At 43.9% G+C, this 18,011-nt stretch overlaps 1 protein-coding gene across 1 annotated transcript in view; it reads left to right on the top strand.

The window, feature by feature from the left end:
* Nucleotides 1–234: 234 nt before the first annotated feature.
* The window catches only part of LOC140494417 (gamma-interferon-inducible lysosomal thiol reductase-like), a 60,514-nt gene continuing 42,737 nt past the window's right edge, over nucleotides 235–18,011 (top strand). The window contains exons 1-2 of the mRNA XM_072593600.1: nucleotides 235–299; nucleotides 551–727. Coding sequence (XP_072449701.1) covers nucleotides 255–299; nucleotides 551–727 — 222 coding nt within the window. The 5' untranslated portion in view covers nucleotides 235–254. The remainder of the gene's footprint in view (nucleotides 300–550; nucleotides 728–18,011) is intronic.

The following is an 18,011-nucleotide window of genomic DNA, read 5'->3' on the forward strand; positions in this document are numbered from 1 at the left end:
ATTCACAATACACCATCTACAAGGAGCAAGAAGTTCCCAATATGTTAGCTTGAGGAATTCAGGATTAGTAGCCCAGTGATATGGCCACTACACTACTGTCATCTCAGTGTGTCATCAGGCTTGAGCATTTTGACTGGAATTATTTCAGGGTTAATGTGGTTTCTATCAGTAACTGTGAAGTAATCATTGCCAGTATTTAAATAAACACCAAACGCATGTGAAATAGAGGTCAGAACTTGGACCAGACTGTCAGGATGAAGCTTCATGTGGAGTTGACAATTGTCCTGTTTCTTTGGGCTGTGAGTGGATTGACATTTTGCTGGTTGTTATTGTATTCATGACTTGTGCACCAGTGAAATCAGAAATGTTTTGTTACTTTTCATAATCTGCCATTTAAGTGTTACTGATATCCCCCAGTGCTGGTGGTTGAGACCCAAGATATATCGGATATATATACCAGATCATTAACTGTTTATGTGTGAAGTTTATCCCACCTCTTATAAACACCAATGCAAAATCTCATTAAGTCTTTGTCTTATGCTGTCTGTAGGTTATGGGCAGGTGTATAACTGCTGAGACCAGGTTACGTTCGCCTGTGCAGCTCAGCCTTTTCTACGAGACTCTCTGCCCAGACTGCCGTAATTTCATGAACAACGAACTCTGTCCAACTTGGTTCAGACTGGAAGAAGCTATGAATATCTTGCTGATTCCATTTGGCAATGCGAAGGTAGAAATCACAATGTATTCACTGTAAAAGTTTAAGGAGTTTTGATTTTCAACCAGAGGGAGTGAAGATCAAGAACTCATTTTGCACTTGAGACCATATAATCAACAGGACAATAGAACAGGAATTGGAGGGGTTAATGAAATTGTTTAACTGTTTTCCAGCCAGCCAGGATTCCTTCTGTGATGTAAACCTTTCTGCATTTCTTTATAAAAGTCTGTCAGAAAGTAATGAACCACAAAACAAAGAAATATAGACGACCGAGTGTAAATTAAAGACTGGAATTTAATCAGAGGAATTAACCTGGGCTGGGCGGGGGCTGGGTTGATGAGGGTCTTGTGGTGAGCTACAAGCTGGGATCTAATCAGACACTATTCCACCATAGAATCTTTTGCGCTTGCCCTGTCCCATTGATGATCAATCTGATCACTCCTATTCTATGCACCTTTCCTGATCATTCTGCAGATCTCCTTTGTCAAGTAGTTATTCATTTCTCAATTGAATATTCCAACTGATTCAATATCAGGTCAGGTGGCACTTTCCAGAACACAATAACTCACAGTTTGTAAAAAACTCTTATCATCTCCTGTCGGAATCCTTGTCGATTGCTTTAAATCGTGTTCTGTGATTACAAACTCTCTTGTACTGGAATTGGAGGAAATAGGAGAAAATATCAAAACCCCCTTATGGTTCTGAACACTGCTATTAAATTTCCTCTTCTCATCTTTTTCCAGTGTGAATGCAATACTATCGGTGGATACTTGCCAGTGTCTTATAGAAATTGACTTTAATTTCCTTTATTCTGTAATTGCTTTTACTAATATGTAAAATTGAAAGCTTTTGACATTAGTTCTTTAACAACCTTCAATTTGCAAGACCACCTTCAAATATGCCCGCACACACAACTCCAGGTTTCTACTCTCCTTTAAGGTTTTGCACTGTTTAGTTTCTAATTGTATCATATTTTGCTTCCTTTGAGAACATGTAATTTCGTATTAAATCATATCAAGGTTCAGCTACATTGATGCCCATTTCATCAGTCTGTCCATGTTCTCCTGAAATCTGTTAATATCATCTTATGATTTTCTTTATTAACTTTACTTTATTAACAGATGTTGCGTCATAAATCCTTGCTATACCATTTATACCCAAATTTTGATGTTGATTTTATGCCAAATAATACACATTGGCAGGAGATGACCAGCCAGAGATCATCCAAGACTGGTTTGAGTTTTTCCTCTGTTGCTGGCAAAGTATTGGTTATTTGTGTAGAATACAACTCTAACATTGCTACAAGAATAAGATTTTTTCTGAATGCGTGATTAGATTTAAATTTGTCAGGGGAATGTGAACCTGAGGGTGGCTCAAATTGAAAGAAAATAAAGCTGATGATAGAAAGCAGAAAAATGACAAACAAATTTAGAAGGTGAAATAGCTCACAGTGACCAGTATCCTGACACCAAATTTCCTCTTCATTTGCACTTGCATTGTATGTAATACTGGTCTGGGTCCCCCAGACCCAGCTTTCAGAGTGAACAGGACCTGTGACACGTGTTTTTTTTAAATTACCCCCCACACTACCACCTAATTGCGGTAGTGCTTATTTTTCCCCAGCACCCATGTTGTGTGTGTGTGCAGGTGTGAGACACAGTGAAAGATACAAATTTCGCAAATCTTTATTCAGTTTCCACCACCAGGAAGAAAGGAAACACCCGAGTGCCCAATGATAAGCACTGCCCTTCACATCAAAGGGCAATGCTGTGTGATCATACAGTGAAAGGGAGGGCAGGGGTTAAATCAAAATAGAGTTGGACGGGGATATAATACACTCCACTCTCTGCGACGTCCACCTCTCCCTGAACAACCCCAGGGTGTTGGTGGACACCGCGTGCTCCTTCTCCAGAGAAACCAGGTCTAACGTAACCACGGAAAAGGGGCAGGCAGTCGGCCCTAACGACCCCCTCCACGGCCCGCTGCCTGGACCTGTTGATGGCCAGTTTGGCCAGGCCCAGGAGCAGACCCATGAGGAGGTCTTCAGACCTGCTTTCCCCCTTCTGTACTGGGTGTCCAAAGATCAGGAGCGTGGGTCTGAAGTGCAACCAAAAACAGAGAAGTAGGTTTTTGAGTAAATCAAAAAGGGAGTGCAAACGCCCATACCCCATATATACATGGTCTACGGACTCCACAGCGCCACAGAACAAGCAGTTGGGCTGGGAGTCTGTGAACCACCGCAATCTGCGGTTGCAGGGGACTGCTGCGTGCAGCACCCTCCACCCCAGATCCCCGAGAGAAAGGGGGAGGACTCCTGCGTAGAGAGCCCTCCACTGGGGATCCCCACCGCCCGGTGGCAAATGGGCACGCCAAGGAGTGTCCGGATGGTGGATGAGGGAGAAGAGGTGGATGGTGTGCTGCAGCAGTCAATACAGGGCCCTCCTTTTTATGTCCTTAAAAGGGACAAAACTAAAGTTCTGGAGGCAGCTCAGGTTGTGGGACACAGGTTCCTGGGGGAGGTACAGGACCTTGGGGCCAATATGAAATTCCGTCTGGGCAGGGGTGAGTGCAGACAGAATTCCAGCGCACAACTGAGCAGACACTTGTGTTTATTTTTTTTCTGTTTTTTATTTTTTTTTACACTCCTACTCTTTGTTTTACCCTGTTTTTACCCCCACACTACCGCCTAACTGCGGTAGTGATTATTTTTCCCCAGCACCCATGGTGTGTGTGTGCAGGTGTGAGACACAGTGAAAGACACAAAGTGCACAAATCTTTATTCGATTTCCACCACCAGGAAGAAAGGAAACACCCGAGTGCCCAGTGACGATCACTGCCCTTCACATCAAAGGGCAATGCTGTGTGAGCATAACAGTGAAGGGGAGGGTAGGGACTAAATCAAAATAGAGTTGGAGGGGGAAACAACACACTCCACTCCCTGCGGTGCCCATGTCTCCCTGAACAACTCCAGGGTGTTGGTGGACACCGCATGCTCCTTCTCCAAGGACACCCAGACTCTAATGTAATCGCGGAAGAGGGGCAGGCAGTCGGCCCTAACGACACCCTCCACGGCCCGCTGCCTGGACCTGTTGATGGCCAGTTTGGCCAGGCCCAGGAGCAGACCCACGAGGAGGTCTTCGGACCTGCCCTCCCTCCTCTGTACCGGGTGCCCGAAGATCAGGAGCGTGGGACTGAAGTGCAACCAAAAGCGCAGGAGGAGGTTTTTAAGAAAATCAAAAAGGGAGTGCAAACGCCCGGACCCAATATATACATGGTCCACGGACTCCACAGCGCCACAGAACAAGCAGTTGGGCTGGGAGTCCATGAACTACCATGATTTGCGGTTGCAGGGGACTAAATCAAAATAGAGTTGGAGGGGGAAACAACACACTCCACTCCCTGCGGTGCCCATGTCTCCCTGAACAACTCCAGGGTGTTGGTGGAGCACCCTCCACCCCAGATCCCCGAGAGAAAGGGGGAGGACTCCCGCGTAGAGAGCCCTCCACTGGGGAGACACTTGTGTTTATCTTTTATCTTTTTTTCTTTTTTCTTCTTTTTCTTTTTTAAATTTAACCCCCACACTCCTGCCTAACTGCGGTAGTGCTTATATTTTTTTTCCCCAGTACCCATGGTGTGTGTGCAGGTGTGAGACACAGTGAGAGACATAAAGTACACAAATCTTTAGTCAATTTGCACCACCAGGAAGATAGGAAAACACCCGAGTGGCCAGTGACAAGCACTGCCCTTCACATCAAAGGGCAATGCTTTGTGATCAAAACAGTGAAGGGGAGGGTAGAGATTAAATCAAAACAGAGTTGGAGGGGGAAACACTTGTGTTTATATCTGTCAGCCAGGGCTCCCTGATTGGACCAGATTAACAGCCTCAAGCAGGGAATTCCTATTGGATGAGATCCACCTGGCTGACGTTATTACAATCACTACATCCCTCTCCCTCTAATTCTAATGATGTAGACTTGTTCTTTTACTTGTTACATCTCCTGGGGTGTGTCCGCACTGGATCTGTTCCCTTTGACTCAGCCTCAGATACGGGCAGTGTATTCTGGAATGCAAACTGCCTCTTGCACCCAGACTGTCTCAGAAGAAATTCGTCCTGTTTTTTGGGTGGTAAAAGCATCAAGACTGCGGCATCCACTGTGTCCATCTCAGACTCAGAGGTTTCTTCAATGCTTGATGGAGCAGGAGAACCCATGGATGGTGATAGAATTTCTGGCTGTTCTGAAGGGACGGATTTGTTTTGCTCTTACCCCATTTGTGAGTTTACAGCTTTCATGTGGTCCATGTTCAGGACCGTCTTACCTACCCGAACTTTGTATGTCATGGGACCTGACCTCATATCAACCATGCCACTTACCCATGCAAGGTTAGTTCTGTGGATTTGGCACCAAACTTCATCCCCTGAAGTAAGCTGCCTCTCTCCCTTAAAAGAGTCTTTTGTCCAGGATTGGTATTCCTGATGCTGTTTTACCTAACCCCCTTTTCCAACCAGGAAGATCAGATTTAATCTGGTACAGAGTCTTATCCCCATTAGCAACTCGGCTGGAGCTATCCCTGTAGTTGCTTTAGGATGGTCTGATAATCAAATAGGAACCTGAAAGTTTAGTATCGATTGATACTCTTGGCTGTTTGTTTAAGGCTGCCTTCAAAGTTTGGATTGCTCTTTCTGCTGGACCATTGGACAACGAATGGTACAAAGCTGTCCTTACATGCTGAATGCCATTAGACTTTAGGAAATATTCAGATTCTCTGCTGATAAATGATGGCCAATTGTAACCAATACTCTGGGAGTCCATGTATTACAAAAGATGCTTGCAGCTTTTCTATTATCATCCCTGAGTTCGAGGAGTCAACGTAATACACAATCAATCACTTTGATTGGGTGTCTACAATGACTAAAAACATTGAGCCCCATGAAAGGGCCCAGCATAGCTGACATATAACAGATTCCAGGATTTATCTGACTATTCCCAGGAATGTAGGGAAGCTGCTGGTGATAACTTTTGTCTTTGTTGGCCATTCTGAAACTTTGTTGTCCCACCAACCTAGTTATGTTAGGATTCAATCCTGGCCACCAGACATATCATCTTACCAACATCCAGTGGCTACCTTTGCTTGGGACAATCACTCTTGCTCTACATTAGAAAATGCAACCCTTGAAGGTGATCTGGTCTTGCTGGGTCCCAAAAGGTTTCAATTCTGGTTGTGATGGCCTTTTATTACCCCCACTAACACCAGCTGTTTTAGTTTTGCCAGGATGGGACCTTTTTGAGTCCACAGTCTGATATTGTCAGCGATGACTGGAAGGATGTCCAGAAAGTTTAAAACCAGAATGGACTCTTCTAGGGAGGCACAACCTGTGGTGTATCTGCCAGTGGGAAGTGGCTCAAGGCATCCACATTTGCTACTTGGCTTCCTAGATGGTGTTCCAATGTGTAATTATATGCAATTAGAATGAGAGCCCATCACTCCATTCGGCCTTTCGTATTGCCTTGTCCTCTTTGAATAGCCCTAGCAAGGGTTTGTGACCTGTCAAGGTATTGTGGAACTTGCTAATACCAAAGATGGCCACTAACTTTCCTTCTCTGTCTGGGCACATTTGCACTCTGCATCAGCTAAAGTCCAGGAAGCATATGCTCTTCAGTATTTCTCTCCACTGGTCCATCTATGAGCCAACACTACCCCGATACCATACGGGGAAGCATTGCATGTCAGCATCAGATCTCGCTTGGGATTATACTGTGTAAACACTTCAGATGATGATAGCTGCTTCTTCACGTCCATAACAGAGCATCTTGGCTATGATGCCGTTTCCAAGGCTGCCTCTTTTCCAATAGCAGATGTGAGAGTGCCAGGATGGAGGCCAGGTTATGTATGAACTTGCTGTAATAATTCACCAATCCAAGAAAACACCTAAGCTCTGGTACAAACATGGGAGCAGGGCACCTTTGATCACCCTCACTTTATCTTCCAACGGGTATAACCCAGTCTTGTCGACTTATAGCCCAAGTAGACCATGTGTGGTGCCTGTCACACACATTTTTCCCTTCTAAGGCATGCACCTATCTAAGGACAGTGTCCAAGTACTTTAAATACTTCCTATTGGTCTTCACTGTTATTAACATGCCATCTAGATAAATGGCAATCAGAAGTAAATCTTGTAACATGTTCTCCACCATCAAGTGAAAAATGGCCCAGGCTGATGATACCCAAAATGGCAGTTTTGTAAATTGGGACAATCCCTTATGGGTATTAATTGTAGCATACTTCTAAGAATTCTCCTCTAACCACAGTTACAAGTATACTTGGCTCATGTCCAACTTTGTGAAGGACAGTTTTGTATATAAATCCTCTATGCGAGGGTTTGGGTATTTATCCAGCAAGGAAAAGTGGTTTACCATTTGTTTAAAATCCCTACAAAAGTGAACTGACCCAGTGGGCTTCACAATCAGTATGACTAATGCTGCCTATTCTACAAACTGAGTTGATTTGATGATTCCTTCACTTTCTAGCCTCCTGATTTCTATCTCTCCATTTGCACATAAGGCAACTAGCAATGGGAATGGGAAGGCTTTGCTTCCTGGTCAATATGCAAGGTGGCCTTGGTTCCTTTGATAGTTCCTAGACCTTCCTGAAAAAAAAGGTTTGGGTATTTAATTAGAATTTCACTCAGGCAGCCATTTTCTAATCAAAAATTGTTGAGCCAATCAAAGGTGAATCTTTGTACTCTTAATCTGTAAAGGTTCCCCGGTATAGTTTCTCAGTCTAGCCGAGGTCTTATGCAAACTTAACGTATGGAGTCCAGAGCAAATTTTGGTAAATACTGGATTAGTGGTGCTGGAAGAGCACAGCAGTTCAGGCAGCATCCAACGAGCAGCGAAATCAACGTTTCGGGCAAAAGCCCTTCATCAGGAAGGGCTTTTGCCCGAAACGTCGATTTCGCTGCTCATTGGATGTTGCCTGAACTGCTGTGCTCTTCCAGCACCACTAATCCAGTATTTGGTTTTCAGCATCTGCAGTCATTGTTTTTACCAAATTTTGGTAAAGACTGGTTCCACAATTATTGATATAGCCACACCAGTATCAACCTCTATTAGAATGGAATGACGATGCATCCAGATATTTATTTGGATTGATTCTGATTTGGACATTGCAAAGTAATTTAACTGTTCTAAATCAGCTGTAGGTGAACTTTCCAGGGTGTGTACTCTCCTGAATGCAGGCCTATGAATTGTCTTACTCAATACAGACCTACTGGGACTCATTTGCTTACTTGAGTCTGCATTCCGGCAGCAACCACAATGATTTACCAGACCCAATCCTGAAGAAAGTGTTAACTGTTTGGCAGAGGCTTGGCTTTGTTTTAGGGCTTTGTTGCAGGCTGACCTTGGGTACCTTTCTTCAGGATTTGTCCTCAGTGAGGCTATGCAATTGCCTTCACTCAAGTTTGTTCCCCAAGCTCAGGTGGCCTGGTACAAGTGTCTGCTTCCAGCAGCATATCCACAACTCAGAGTCACAGAGTAAAACAGCATGATAACAGGCCCTTCAGCCCAAACTGGTCCATGCTGACCATGGTGCCTACTCAGCTCATTCCCATTGTCCGCATTTGGTTCATATCCTGCTGAACCTCTACCATCCATGTACCTATCCAGGTGTTTTTAAAATGTTACTATTTAGTTGCTTCAACCACTTTCCCTGGCAGTCCATTCCATACGTGAGCCTGTCTCTGTGTGAAGACATTGCACCTCAGGTCCATTTAAAGCTTTTCCCTCTCACCTTAAACCTGCGCCCTGTAGTTTTCAATTCTGCTTCTCTGGGAAAAAAGATTACATGCATTCAACATATCTATGCCCCTCTTGATTTTATACACCTCAAAAAGGTCACACTCATTCTCTTACATTCGAAGGAATAAAGTTCTATCCTGGCCAACCTCTCCCTATAACTCAAGCCTACTAATTCTGATAACTTTCTTGTAAACTGTACTTGCACTCTTTCTAATTTAACTATTTCTTTCCTAGAACAGGGTGACCAAAACTGTTATGCAATACTCCAAGTGCGGCCTCACCAACAACTTATACAACTGTAGCATAATGTCCCAACTCCTTTACTCAATGCCTTGACAGATGAAGGCCAGCATGCTTAATGCCTTCTTCACCACCCTGTCTACCTGTGACACCACATTCAACGGACTATGTACTTGTACTCTGAGGTCCCTTTATTCCACAACACTCTTCAGAACCTTACCAATTATTGTATAAGCCCTACCTTGGTTTGACTTTCCAAAGTGCAACACCTCACACTTATCTGTATCGAATTGCATTCACCAATCTTCAGCTCACTTCCCCATCTGATCAAGATCTCTCTGTAATTTTTGATGATATCAATGATACCCCTTGCTATCAATGATACCCCTAATCTTGTATCATCCACAAGCTTACTAACCATACCTTGTACATTCACATCCAGATCAATTATGTAAATAACAAATAACAAAAGTCCCAACACTGATCCCTGTAACACACCACTAGTTACAGGCCTCCAGTCCGAGAAACAGCCTTCAACCAGCACCCTCTGCTTCTCACCATTGAGCCAATTTTGAATCCAATTAACTAGTTCTTGCTGGATCCCATGTCATCTAACCTTCATGACTAGGCTGCCATGTGCGATCTTGTCAAAGGCCTTTCTAAGTCCATACAGACAACATTCACTGCCCTTCCCTCTCTATTCTTTTTGGTTACGTGTTTGAAAAACTATAAAAGATTTGTCAGACATGACTTCTTGCTCACAAAACCCTGCTGACTATCCCAAATCAGACCTAGATTATCCAAGTTTTGGCTGATCCTGTCCCTCTGTATCTTCTCTAATAACTTGCCTATCACTGATGTCAGGCTTACTGGCCTGTAGTTCTCTGATTTGTCTTTGTTACTTTCTTAAACAATGGAATAACATTAGCCATCCTCCATGCTTCTGAAACTTCACCAGTGGCTAAAGATGAAGTAGAAATCTCTACAAGCGCCCCTGCAATTTCTTCCCTAGCTTCCTGCAATGTCCGAACTTGATCAGGCACGGGGAATTTATCCACCTGAATGAACTTTATGGCTGCAAACACTGAGGAGAAATATTCGTTAAAGATCTCCCCCATCTCCTGTGGCTCCACGCATAGACAGCCATGGTGATTCCTAAGGGGACCTATTCTCTCCCTTACCACCCTTCATTCTTAATATAGACATAGAACCTCTTGGAATTATCTTTAACCTTATCTGCCAGACCCATTTCATAACCTCTTTTTGCTCTTCTGATTTCTCTCTTAAATGTCCTGCTACACTTTTGTAATCATCTAGGGATTCAATAATATGCTCATTGCTGCATTTTCTAATGCTAAAGTCAGTTACAATGCCAGTTTGAAATCGAGCTGGGCTTCAGCTAGGAAGTGCTTTTCCAAAACAGTATTTTACTTAGGGTTAAATCAAAATCATGTGCTTCTGCTAGTCGTCTTAACCTCATCAAAAATCTTGAAAAGGATTCCCTTGGTTCTTGAACTGTCAAAAAAACTGATCACCTCTCAGAATTAGAGGAGGCTCAGGGTCGTAATATTCCTTAACTTAATTCACCAACTCTTGAAAAGTTTTAGCATCTGGTGCCTCAAGGAGAGTTAGGCTCCTATTAACCTAAAAGGCTTGAAATCCACCAGCTGTCAGAAGAATTATTCATTGCTTCTCATCTGTCCCAAAGTCATTTCTCCGTGGGAAAAAATAATAAGGCATTCTTTCCACATATTGGGACCAGTCTTCAACGACAGGATTGAATGAGTCAAGCTTCCCAAATTGTGGAATGATGCCAGAAATGCCTACCCCAACTCAAAGGCAACCATTGCAAGTGAATCTCTTCAAGGGCTTGTTTTTTCTCTTGTCACCACTGAAATAACTTGACAACATACTCAGCGGGTATCCTGCCACCAAGTCATTCATTATTATTTATGCATGCATAGTGCATGACACTGACCCAGCTAGCTCAGAGCTGGTGAACAGAGCCACTGGCACTCCTGTTTATATCTGTCAGCCAGGGCTCCTTGATTGGGAGAGGTTACCAGCCCCAATCAGGGAACCCATATCAATGTGATCCACCTGGTTGACCACATTCCTACCACTATATTTGGCTAAGAGTCAGTTGTGCCAGTTTTTCAGAGGGATGTTTACCATGAGGCCTGGCGAGTTCTGTCAGCATATTAGATTAGATTAGATTAGATTACTTACAGTGTGGAAACAGGCCCTTCGGCCCAACAAGTCCACACCGACCCGCCGAAGCGTAACCCACCCAGACCCATTCTCCTACATTTACCCCTTACCTAACACTACGGGCAATTTAGCATGGTCAATTCACCTAACCTGCACATTTTTGGATTGTGGGAGGAAACCGGAGCACCCGGAGGAAACCCACGCAGACACGGGGAGAATGTGCAAACTCCACACAGAGAGTCGCCTGAGGCGGGAATTGAACCCGGGTCTCAGGCGCTGTGAGGCAGCAGTGCTGACCACTGTGCCACCGTGCCGCCCACATATCTTACCACACTTGGCGCATTAACTGTCTACCCACTCCTATAGACTCCCTCATGTCTGATTCTAGCTCCATCTTACTGTGGGCAATTCCCAAACAACTTGCTACTCAGCTGAAGTCCCAGAATGCACCATCAGCACTTGCACCCATATGCCATCTTTAAAAGCCTGTCGTGCACCCAGACAAGCATTGTCAGTGTGGATCTGTCCTGCACTGTTCCTGACATTTGCCTGGATGTGGCAGACAGGGTGAGATTGGTGCCCATCTTTGCAAGCAGAAACCTGGAGGTCCTGCTGGATTGGGTGGTGCAGAGATGAGGCTTCCTCTTCATCAGGGGCCAGCAGTGGAGGCTACAACAGCAACACCTGGATCAGCGTATTCTTAGCTATCTAAAGGAATACCCAGCATGGTAGGAAAAAGGTCAATGAACTTCTCCACTCCACCAGTGTAACTACCATCATCTTCTCTAAGTTAAGCTATACTAACTATACGTCAGCTACTGCAGCCATGTCCCACCAAGGCACGTGCTCTGCCACTCTCACTGTCTTCTGAAATGTCTTCTATCTCCTCTCATCTACACTATCCCCCACACCACTGACCCCCCCTTACTCTCTGTGCTACCCACTCACTTACCTGAGATACCTCCCACCTGCACCAACAGCAATAGCTGTGCCATCTATTTCCATCTCCCTTAATACCTGGTTCTCCCTCTCATTCTAGGAGTAAAGCAGCCCACAATAGGGTAGAAAGATTCAAGCTGGGTAGTGGGCTGTGTGACAACTGGCTCCTCACACCATCCTGACTCTATCCACCCTGACTGACTGACCATGTCCAAGCCTCTGGACTGGTATCAGGCTACTCTGACTTCTGTCCCAGGACACCCTGAGCAAAGCTATCCCCTTTGACTTGCCTGAAGATCTCAATAAGCATGACAATCTTCCTGGCTTTGTGGATGCACCAAAAAGAAAGGCAAGATAGCTGTGAGTATTTTTAAAAATATGCTTATTCATAAAAGATCTTTATACACACACTATTCCTAAAGCAGTTTAGTTTTGTACAATCACGTATGAAGAAATACACTTTGGAGTTTGCCTGTATCCAACAAACAAACCAAAAGCATTTCTTGCTTGTACAAGCCTATATTCACATGTATTGAGGTACCGGAAGGGTTTGATAACTGACCAGACCCCAATTTAACTTTGACCTCAACCTGGTATCTCTGGGTTAGAACATAGAACATAGAACAATACAGCACAGAACAGGCCCTTCGGCCCACGATGTTGTGCCGAACTTCTATCCTAGATTAAGCACCCATCCATGTACCTATCCAAATGCCGCTTAAAGGTCGCCAATGAATCTGACTCTACCACTCCCACGGGCAGCGCATTCCATGCCCCCATGTGTGAGGGAGAGAGGGAGTGTTTTAGAGAGACATATTTGTGCTTCAGAGAGCATGTGCGTGAGTGTGAGGGAGTCTACGCATCTGAGACAGTGTGTGTGTGTGAGAGATACATGTGTGTTTGAGAGAGCATGTGCGCAAGTGTGAGAGAGTATGTGCATCTGAGAGAGTGTGCACGTGAGTGTACGTATGAGAGAGAGTGTGAGTATGAGAAAGGGTCTGTTTGTGTGTGTGTGTGTGTGTTCAGTGTTTTGTGTAGTGGGGCCACCTGTAGTGCAACATAAACCCAAGATCCCGGTTGAGATATCATTTGCTATTTCTTCAGAGACGAGAAAATGCATATATCAAGTTAGAAAAACTTAATTCCCAGACCCAGCTCTCCCAGTTACTCATCTCCCCTACCTTCCCTGATATCTGCAAATGCAAAGATAAAAATAGTTGTATTTAGTTTGTAACATGTGTCCTTTGGAAGGTGCTATCACTCACCACTGGAAAGGCAAAGCTCAAAAAGACAAGGCGGTGTAAGGCAGGGATGCTATGAGTATCTGGGTAGGTTCAGGGTGAGTGAGCACTCTAACAGATCTGAGCTGGGGGTTGTCCTCGAATATACAGTGTCCTTACTGCAATGTTGCAATGAGAGTTACTGGGGCAGCTCGAACTGCAGCATTGAAGGGCAGAAACATCCTGTAAGTGGATCGGAAATGTGCCAAGAGTTTTCTTAGAGATTGGCATATATCAGATGCCAATGTTCATAGATGTGGGGTCTATGTTGCATTGCCTATGGAACATAACCTCAGATTTTGGTTTCCTGATTCCAACATGGACCAAACAGCAAGCAGAATCTGCCATGTACTTGCATTGGTTACTGTGTCGCATTCTCCTAGACCAGGAAGTAGCAGACACCTTGCTGCTTCACTATGAGCAGCCTCCTGTACAGCTGTGAGCTGGCACAATGCAGCGAGAACCATGTGTGCTCAGTTATGATTTCATAATCTCATCCTCTCACAGTTTGATTGTTCAGCAAATGATTATGACAAATCAATAAGTAGAACAGATGTCTATTCTGCATTCCATATGATATTGTTTGTTTGGTTTGATTCCTGTTCCAGCTACTCTTTTAGCAGATTGTCATGTTCCAGACATGACCACATGCTCCACTTTGATTAACAATTAAAGGTTATGAACCTGTTTGACAAATAACTATCGAAACAGTATGTTCTGGAGATAGGGCAAGCTAACACTGTGCTCAATGATTATTGATCTTAGACCACAAATACTGCAGAATGTTGAAGCTACAAGGTTTAATTTCCAGTGGTGAGTGATAGCACCTTCCAAAGGACACATGTTACAAACTAAATACAACTATTTTTATCTTTGCATTTGCAGATATCAGGGAAGGTAGGGGAGATGAGTAACTGGGAGAGCTGGGTCTGGGAATTAAGTTTTTCTAACTTGATATATGCATTTTCTCGTCTCTGAAGAAATAGCAAATGATATCTCAACCGGGATCTTGGGTTTATGTTGCACTACAGGTGGCCCCACTACACAAAACACTGAACACACACACACACACACACACACACACAAACAGACCCTTTCTCATACTCACACTCTCTCTCATACGTACACTCACGTGCACACTCTCTCAGATGCACATACTCTCTCACACTTGCGCACATGCTCTCTCAAACACACATGTATCTCTCACACACACACACTGTCTCAGATGCGTAGACTCCCTCACACTCACGCACATGCTCTCTGAAGCACAAATATGTCTCTCTAAAACACTCCCTCTCTCCCTCACACATACACACTCTCTCCCCTTCGCTCACTCACTGTCTCTCTCACACACACATACCTCAAGGTGATAAGGAAGAGTCAGCATGGTTTTGTCAAAGGAAAATCAATTTTCAACAATTTATTCAATTTCTTTCAAAGGTTGAGGATTCTAGGTAATCCAAGATGGAGGATAGGAAAAATTTCTGGCTGTAACAGTTGCTCCTTTTTTGAGGTATTTTAGGTGTTGGAGGAGATTTCCTTGAATTCCAGGAGCAGCAATTACTGTTTCATATGTTGTTGCATTGTTTTGGAACCATGGAAAAAAAAGTCAAAACAACAGCAGTTTTAAAAGGGAGAAGAGTAGACAAAGGAAGCACATGGTGAGGTCAGTGCAGGAGAGAGAGAGAGAGAGAGAGACAGAGAGAGAGAGAGAGAGAACCTGCACAGTTACTGCCTTTGCTGTTTTTGAATTCATGTATCATTGGACATTGGAGTGCGTCTGGGAAAATTAACAAACAGTGAAATTCACAACTAATCTTGGAGGAACCTGTTTGGGTGAAGTTCGCAACACAGAATCAGATAAGTTAATTGTTGTTTTAAGTGTGTCCAACAGAAAGGCTGCAGTAGTGGGTAGAGTGTTTTTGTATGTTTTTGGAGAGATGTCTCTTGATTAAACTTAAAATATAAGCTATAACTATTCATGTAACCTGGGGCAGTGTTTATGTAGAGGATTAAGAAGATGTTATTTTTCTGGGTCTGTAGATTGTGAAGGAGCAAAAATGGTCTTTAGTACATTGATATGCACTTCTTGTCAGATGTGGGAGTTTAAAGAGAGTTTAAGGGTTACTGTGGATTATATCTGCCATAAATGATGTTGGCTGCAAATCTTATCAGATCGAATGGATCAGTTGGAGAGACAGTTAGAAGCGATGAGGAACATAGAACATAGAACATAGAAGAATACAGCGCAGTACAGGCCCTTCGGCCCTCGATGTTGCGCCGATCAAAGCCCACCTAACCTACACTAACCCACTATCCTCCATATACCTATCCAATGCCCACTTAAATACCCATAAAGAGGGAGAGTCCACCACTGCTACTGGCAGGGCATTCCATGAACTTACGACTCGCTGAGTGAAGAACCTACCCCTAACATCAGTCCTATATCTACCCCCCCTTAATTTAAAGCTATGCCCCCTTGTAATAGCTGATAAGATGCAATAGGAATTTGCAACAGCAAGAGTATGTGATGGTAGTTATAGGAAGGGGGGAAAGTCTCAGATACACTCACATAGATGGGTTAACTCCAGGAAGGGTAAGAGAGGTAGGCAGCTAGTGCAGGAGTCTTTTGTGGATATACCCATTTCAAACAGGTATGCTGTTTTGGAAAATGTGATGGATTCCCAGGGGTGATGGATTCTCAGGGGAATGTAGCACGAACAGCCAAGTTTCTGGTATTGAGACTGGCTCTAGTTCATCGGCTTCCAAGAGATCAATTGTGTTAGGGGATTCTGTAGTCAGAGGTACAGACAGATGTTCCTGTGGCCAGCTGTGAAAAAGCAGAATGGTGTGTTGCCTGGATCAAGGATGTCTCAGAGAGGGTGCAGAATGTTCTCCCAGGGAGAGGGGCCAGCAAGAGGTCATTGTCCACCTTGGAACCAACGACATTGGAAGGGAAAAGGTGGAGATTCTGAAGGGAGATTACAGAGAGATTACAGAAATTTAAAAAGAAGGTCCTCAAGAGTAGTAATATTTGGATTACTCCCGGTGTTATGAGCGAGTGAGGGCAGGAATAGGAGGATAGAGCATGACTGAGGAACTGGTGTATGGGAGAAGGACTCACATTTTTGGATCATTGGAATCTCTTTTGGGGTAGAAGTGACTTGTACAAGAAGGATGGATTGCACCTAATTTGGAAGGGGACTAACATACTGGTAGGGAAATTTGCTGGAGCTGCTTGGGAGGATTCAAACTAGTAAGGTGAGGGGGTGGGACCCAGGGATATAGTGAGGAAAGAGATCAACCTGAGACTGATACAGTTGAGAACAGAAGCGAGTCAGGGCAGGCAGGGACAAGGTAGGACTAATAAATTAAACTACATTTATTTCAATGCAAGGGGCCTAACAGAGAAGGCAGATGAACTCTGGGCATGGTTAGGAATATGGGTCTGGGATATCATAGCAATTACAGAAACATGGCTCAGGGATGGGCAGGACTGGCAGCTTAATGTTCTAGGATACAAATGCTACAGGAAGGATAGAAGGGGAGGTAAGATAGGAGGGGGCATGGCATTTTTGATAAGGGATAACATTTCAGCTGTGCTGAGGGAGGATATTCCTGGAAATACATCCAGGGAAGTTATTTGGGTTGAACTGAGAAATAAGAAAGGGATGATCACCTTATTGGGATTGTATTATTGATCCCCTAATGGTCAGAGTGAAATTGAAAAACAAACTTGTAAGGAGCTCTCAGCTATCTGTAAGAATAATAGGGTGGTTATGTTTGGGGATTATAACTTTCCAAATGTTGACTGGGACTGCCATAGTGTTAAAGGTTTAGATGGAGAGGAATTTGTTAAGTGCGTACAAGACAATTTTCGGATTCAGTATGTGGATGTACCTACTAGAGAAGGTGCAAAACTTGACCTACTCTTAGGAAATAAGGCAAGGCAGGTGACTGAGGTGTCAGTGGGGGAGCACTTTGGGGCCAGCAATCATAATTCTATTAGATTTACAATAGTGATGGAAAAGGATAGACCAGATCTAAAAGTTGAAGTTCTAAATTGGAGAAAGGCCAATTTTGACAATATTAGGCAAGAACTTTCAAAAGCTGATTGAGTGCAGATGTTTGCAGGTAAAGGGACGGCTGGAAAATGGGAAGCCTTCAGAAATGAGATAGTGAGAGTCCAGAGACAGTATATTCCTGTCAGGGTGAAAGGAAAGGCTGGTAGGTATAGGGAATGCTGGATGACTAAAGAAGTTGAGGGTTTGGTTAAGAAAAAGAAGGAAGCATATGTCAGGTATAGACAGGATAGATCGAGTGAATCCTTAGCAGAGTATAAAGGCAGGAGGAGTATACTTAATAGGGAAATCAGGAGGGCAAAAAGGGGAAATGAGATAGCTTTGGCGAACAGAGTTAAGGAGAATCCTAAGGGCTTTTACAAATATATTAAGGACAAAAGGGTAACTAGGGAGAGAATAGGGCCCCTCAAAGATCAGCAAGGCGGCCTTTGTGTGGAGCTGCAAAAAATGGGGGAGATACTAAATGAGTATTTTGCATCAGTATTTACTGTGGAAAAGGATATGGAAGACATAGACTATAGGGAAATAGATGGTGACATCTTGCAAAATGTCCAGATTACAGAGCAGGAAGTGCTGGATGTCTTGAAACGGTTAAAGGTGGATAAATCCCCAGGATCTGATCAGGTGTACCCGAGAACTCTGTGGGAAGCTACAGAAGTGATTGCTGGGCCTCTTGCTGAGATATTTGTATCATCGATAGTCACAGGTGAGGTGCCGGAAGACTGCAGGTTGGCAAAGAAGAGCG

The sequence above is a fragment of the Chiloscyllium punctatum genome, chromosome 24 (assembly GCF_047496795.1).
Source record: "Chiloscyllium punctatum isolate Juve2018m chromosome 24, sChiPun1.3, whole genome shotgun sequence".
Taxonomy (NCBI): Eukaryota; Metazoa; Chordata; class Chondrichthyes; order Orectolobiformes; family Hemiscylliidae; genus Chiloscyllium; species Chiloscyllium punctatum.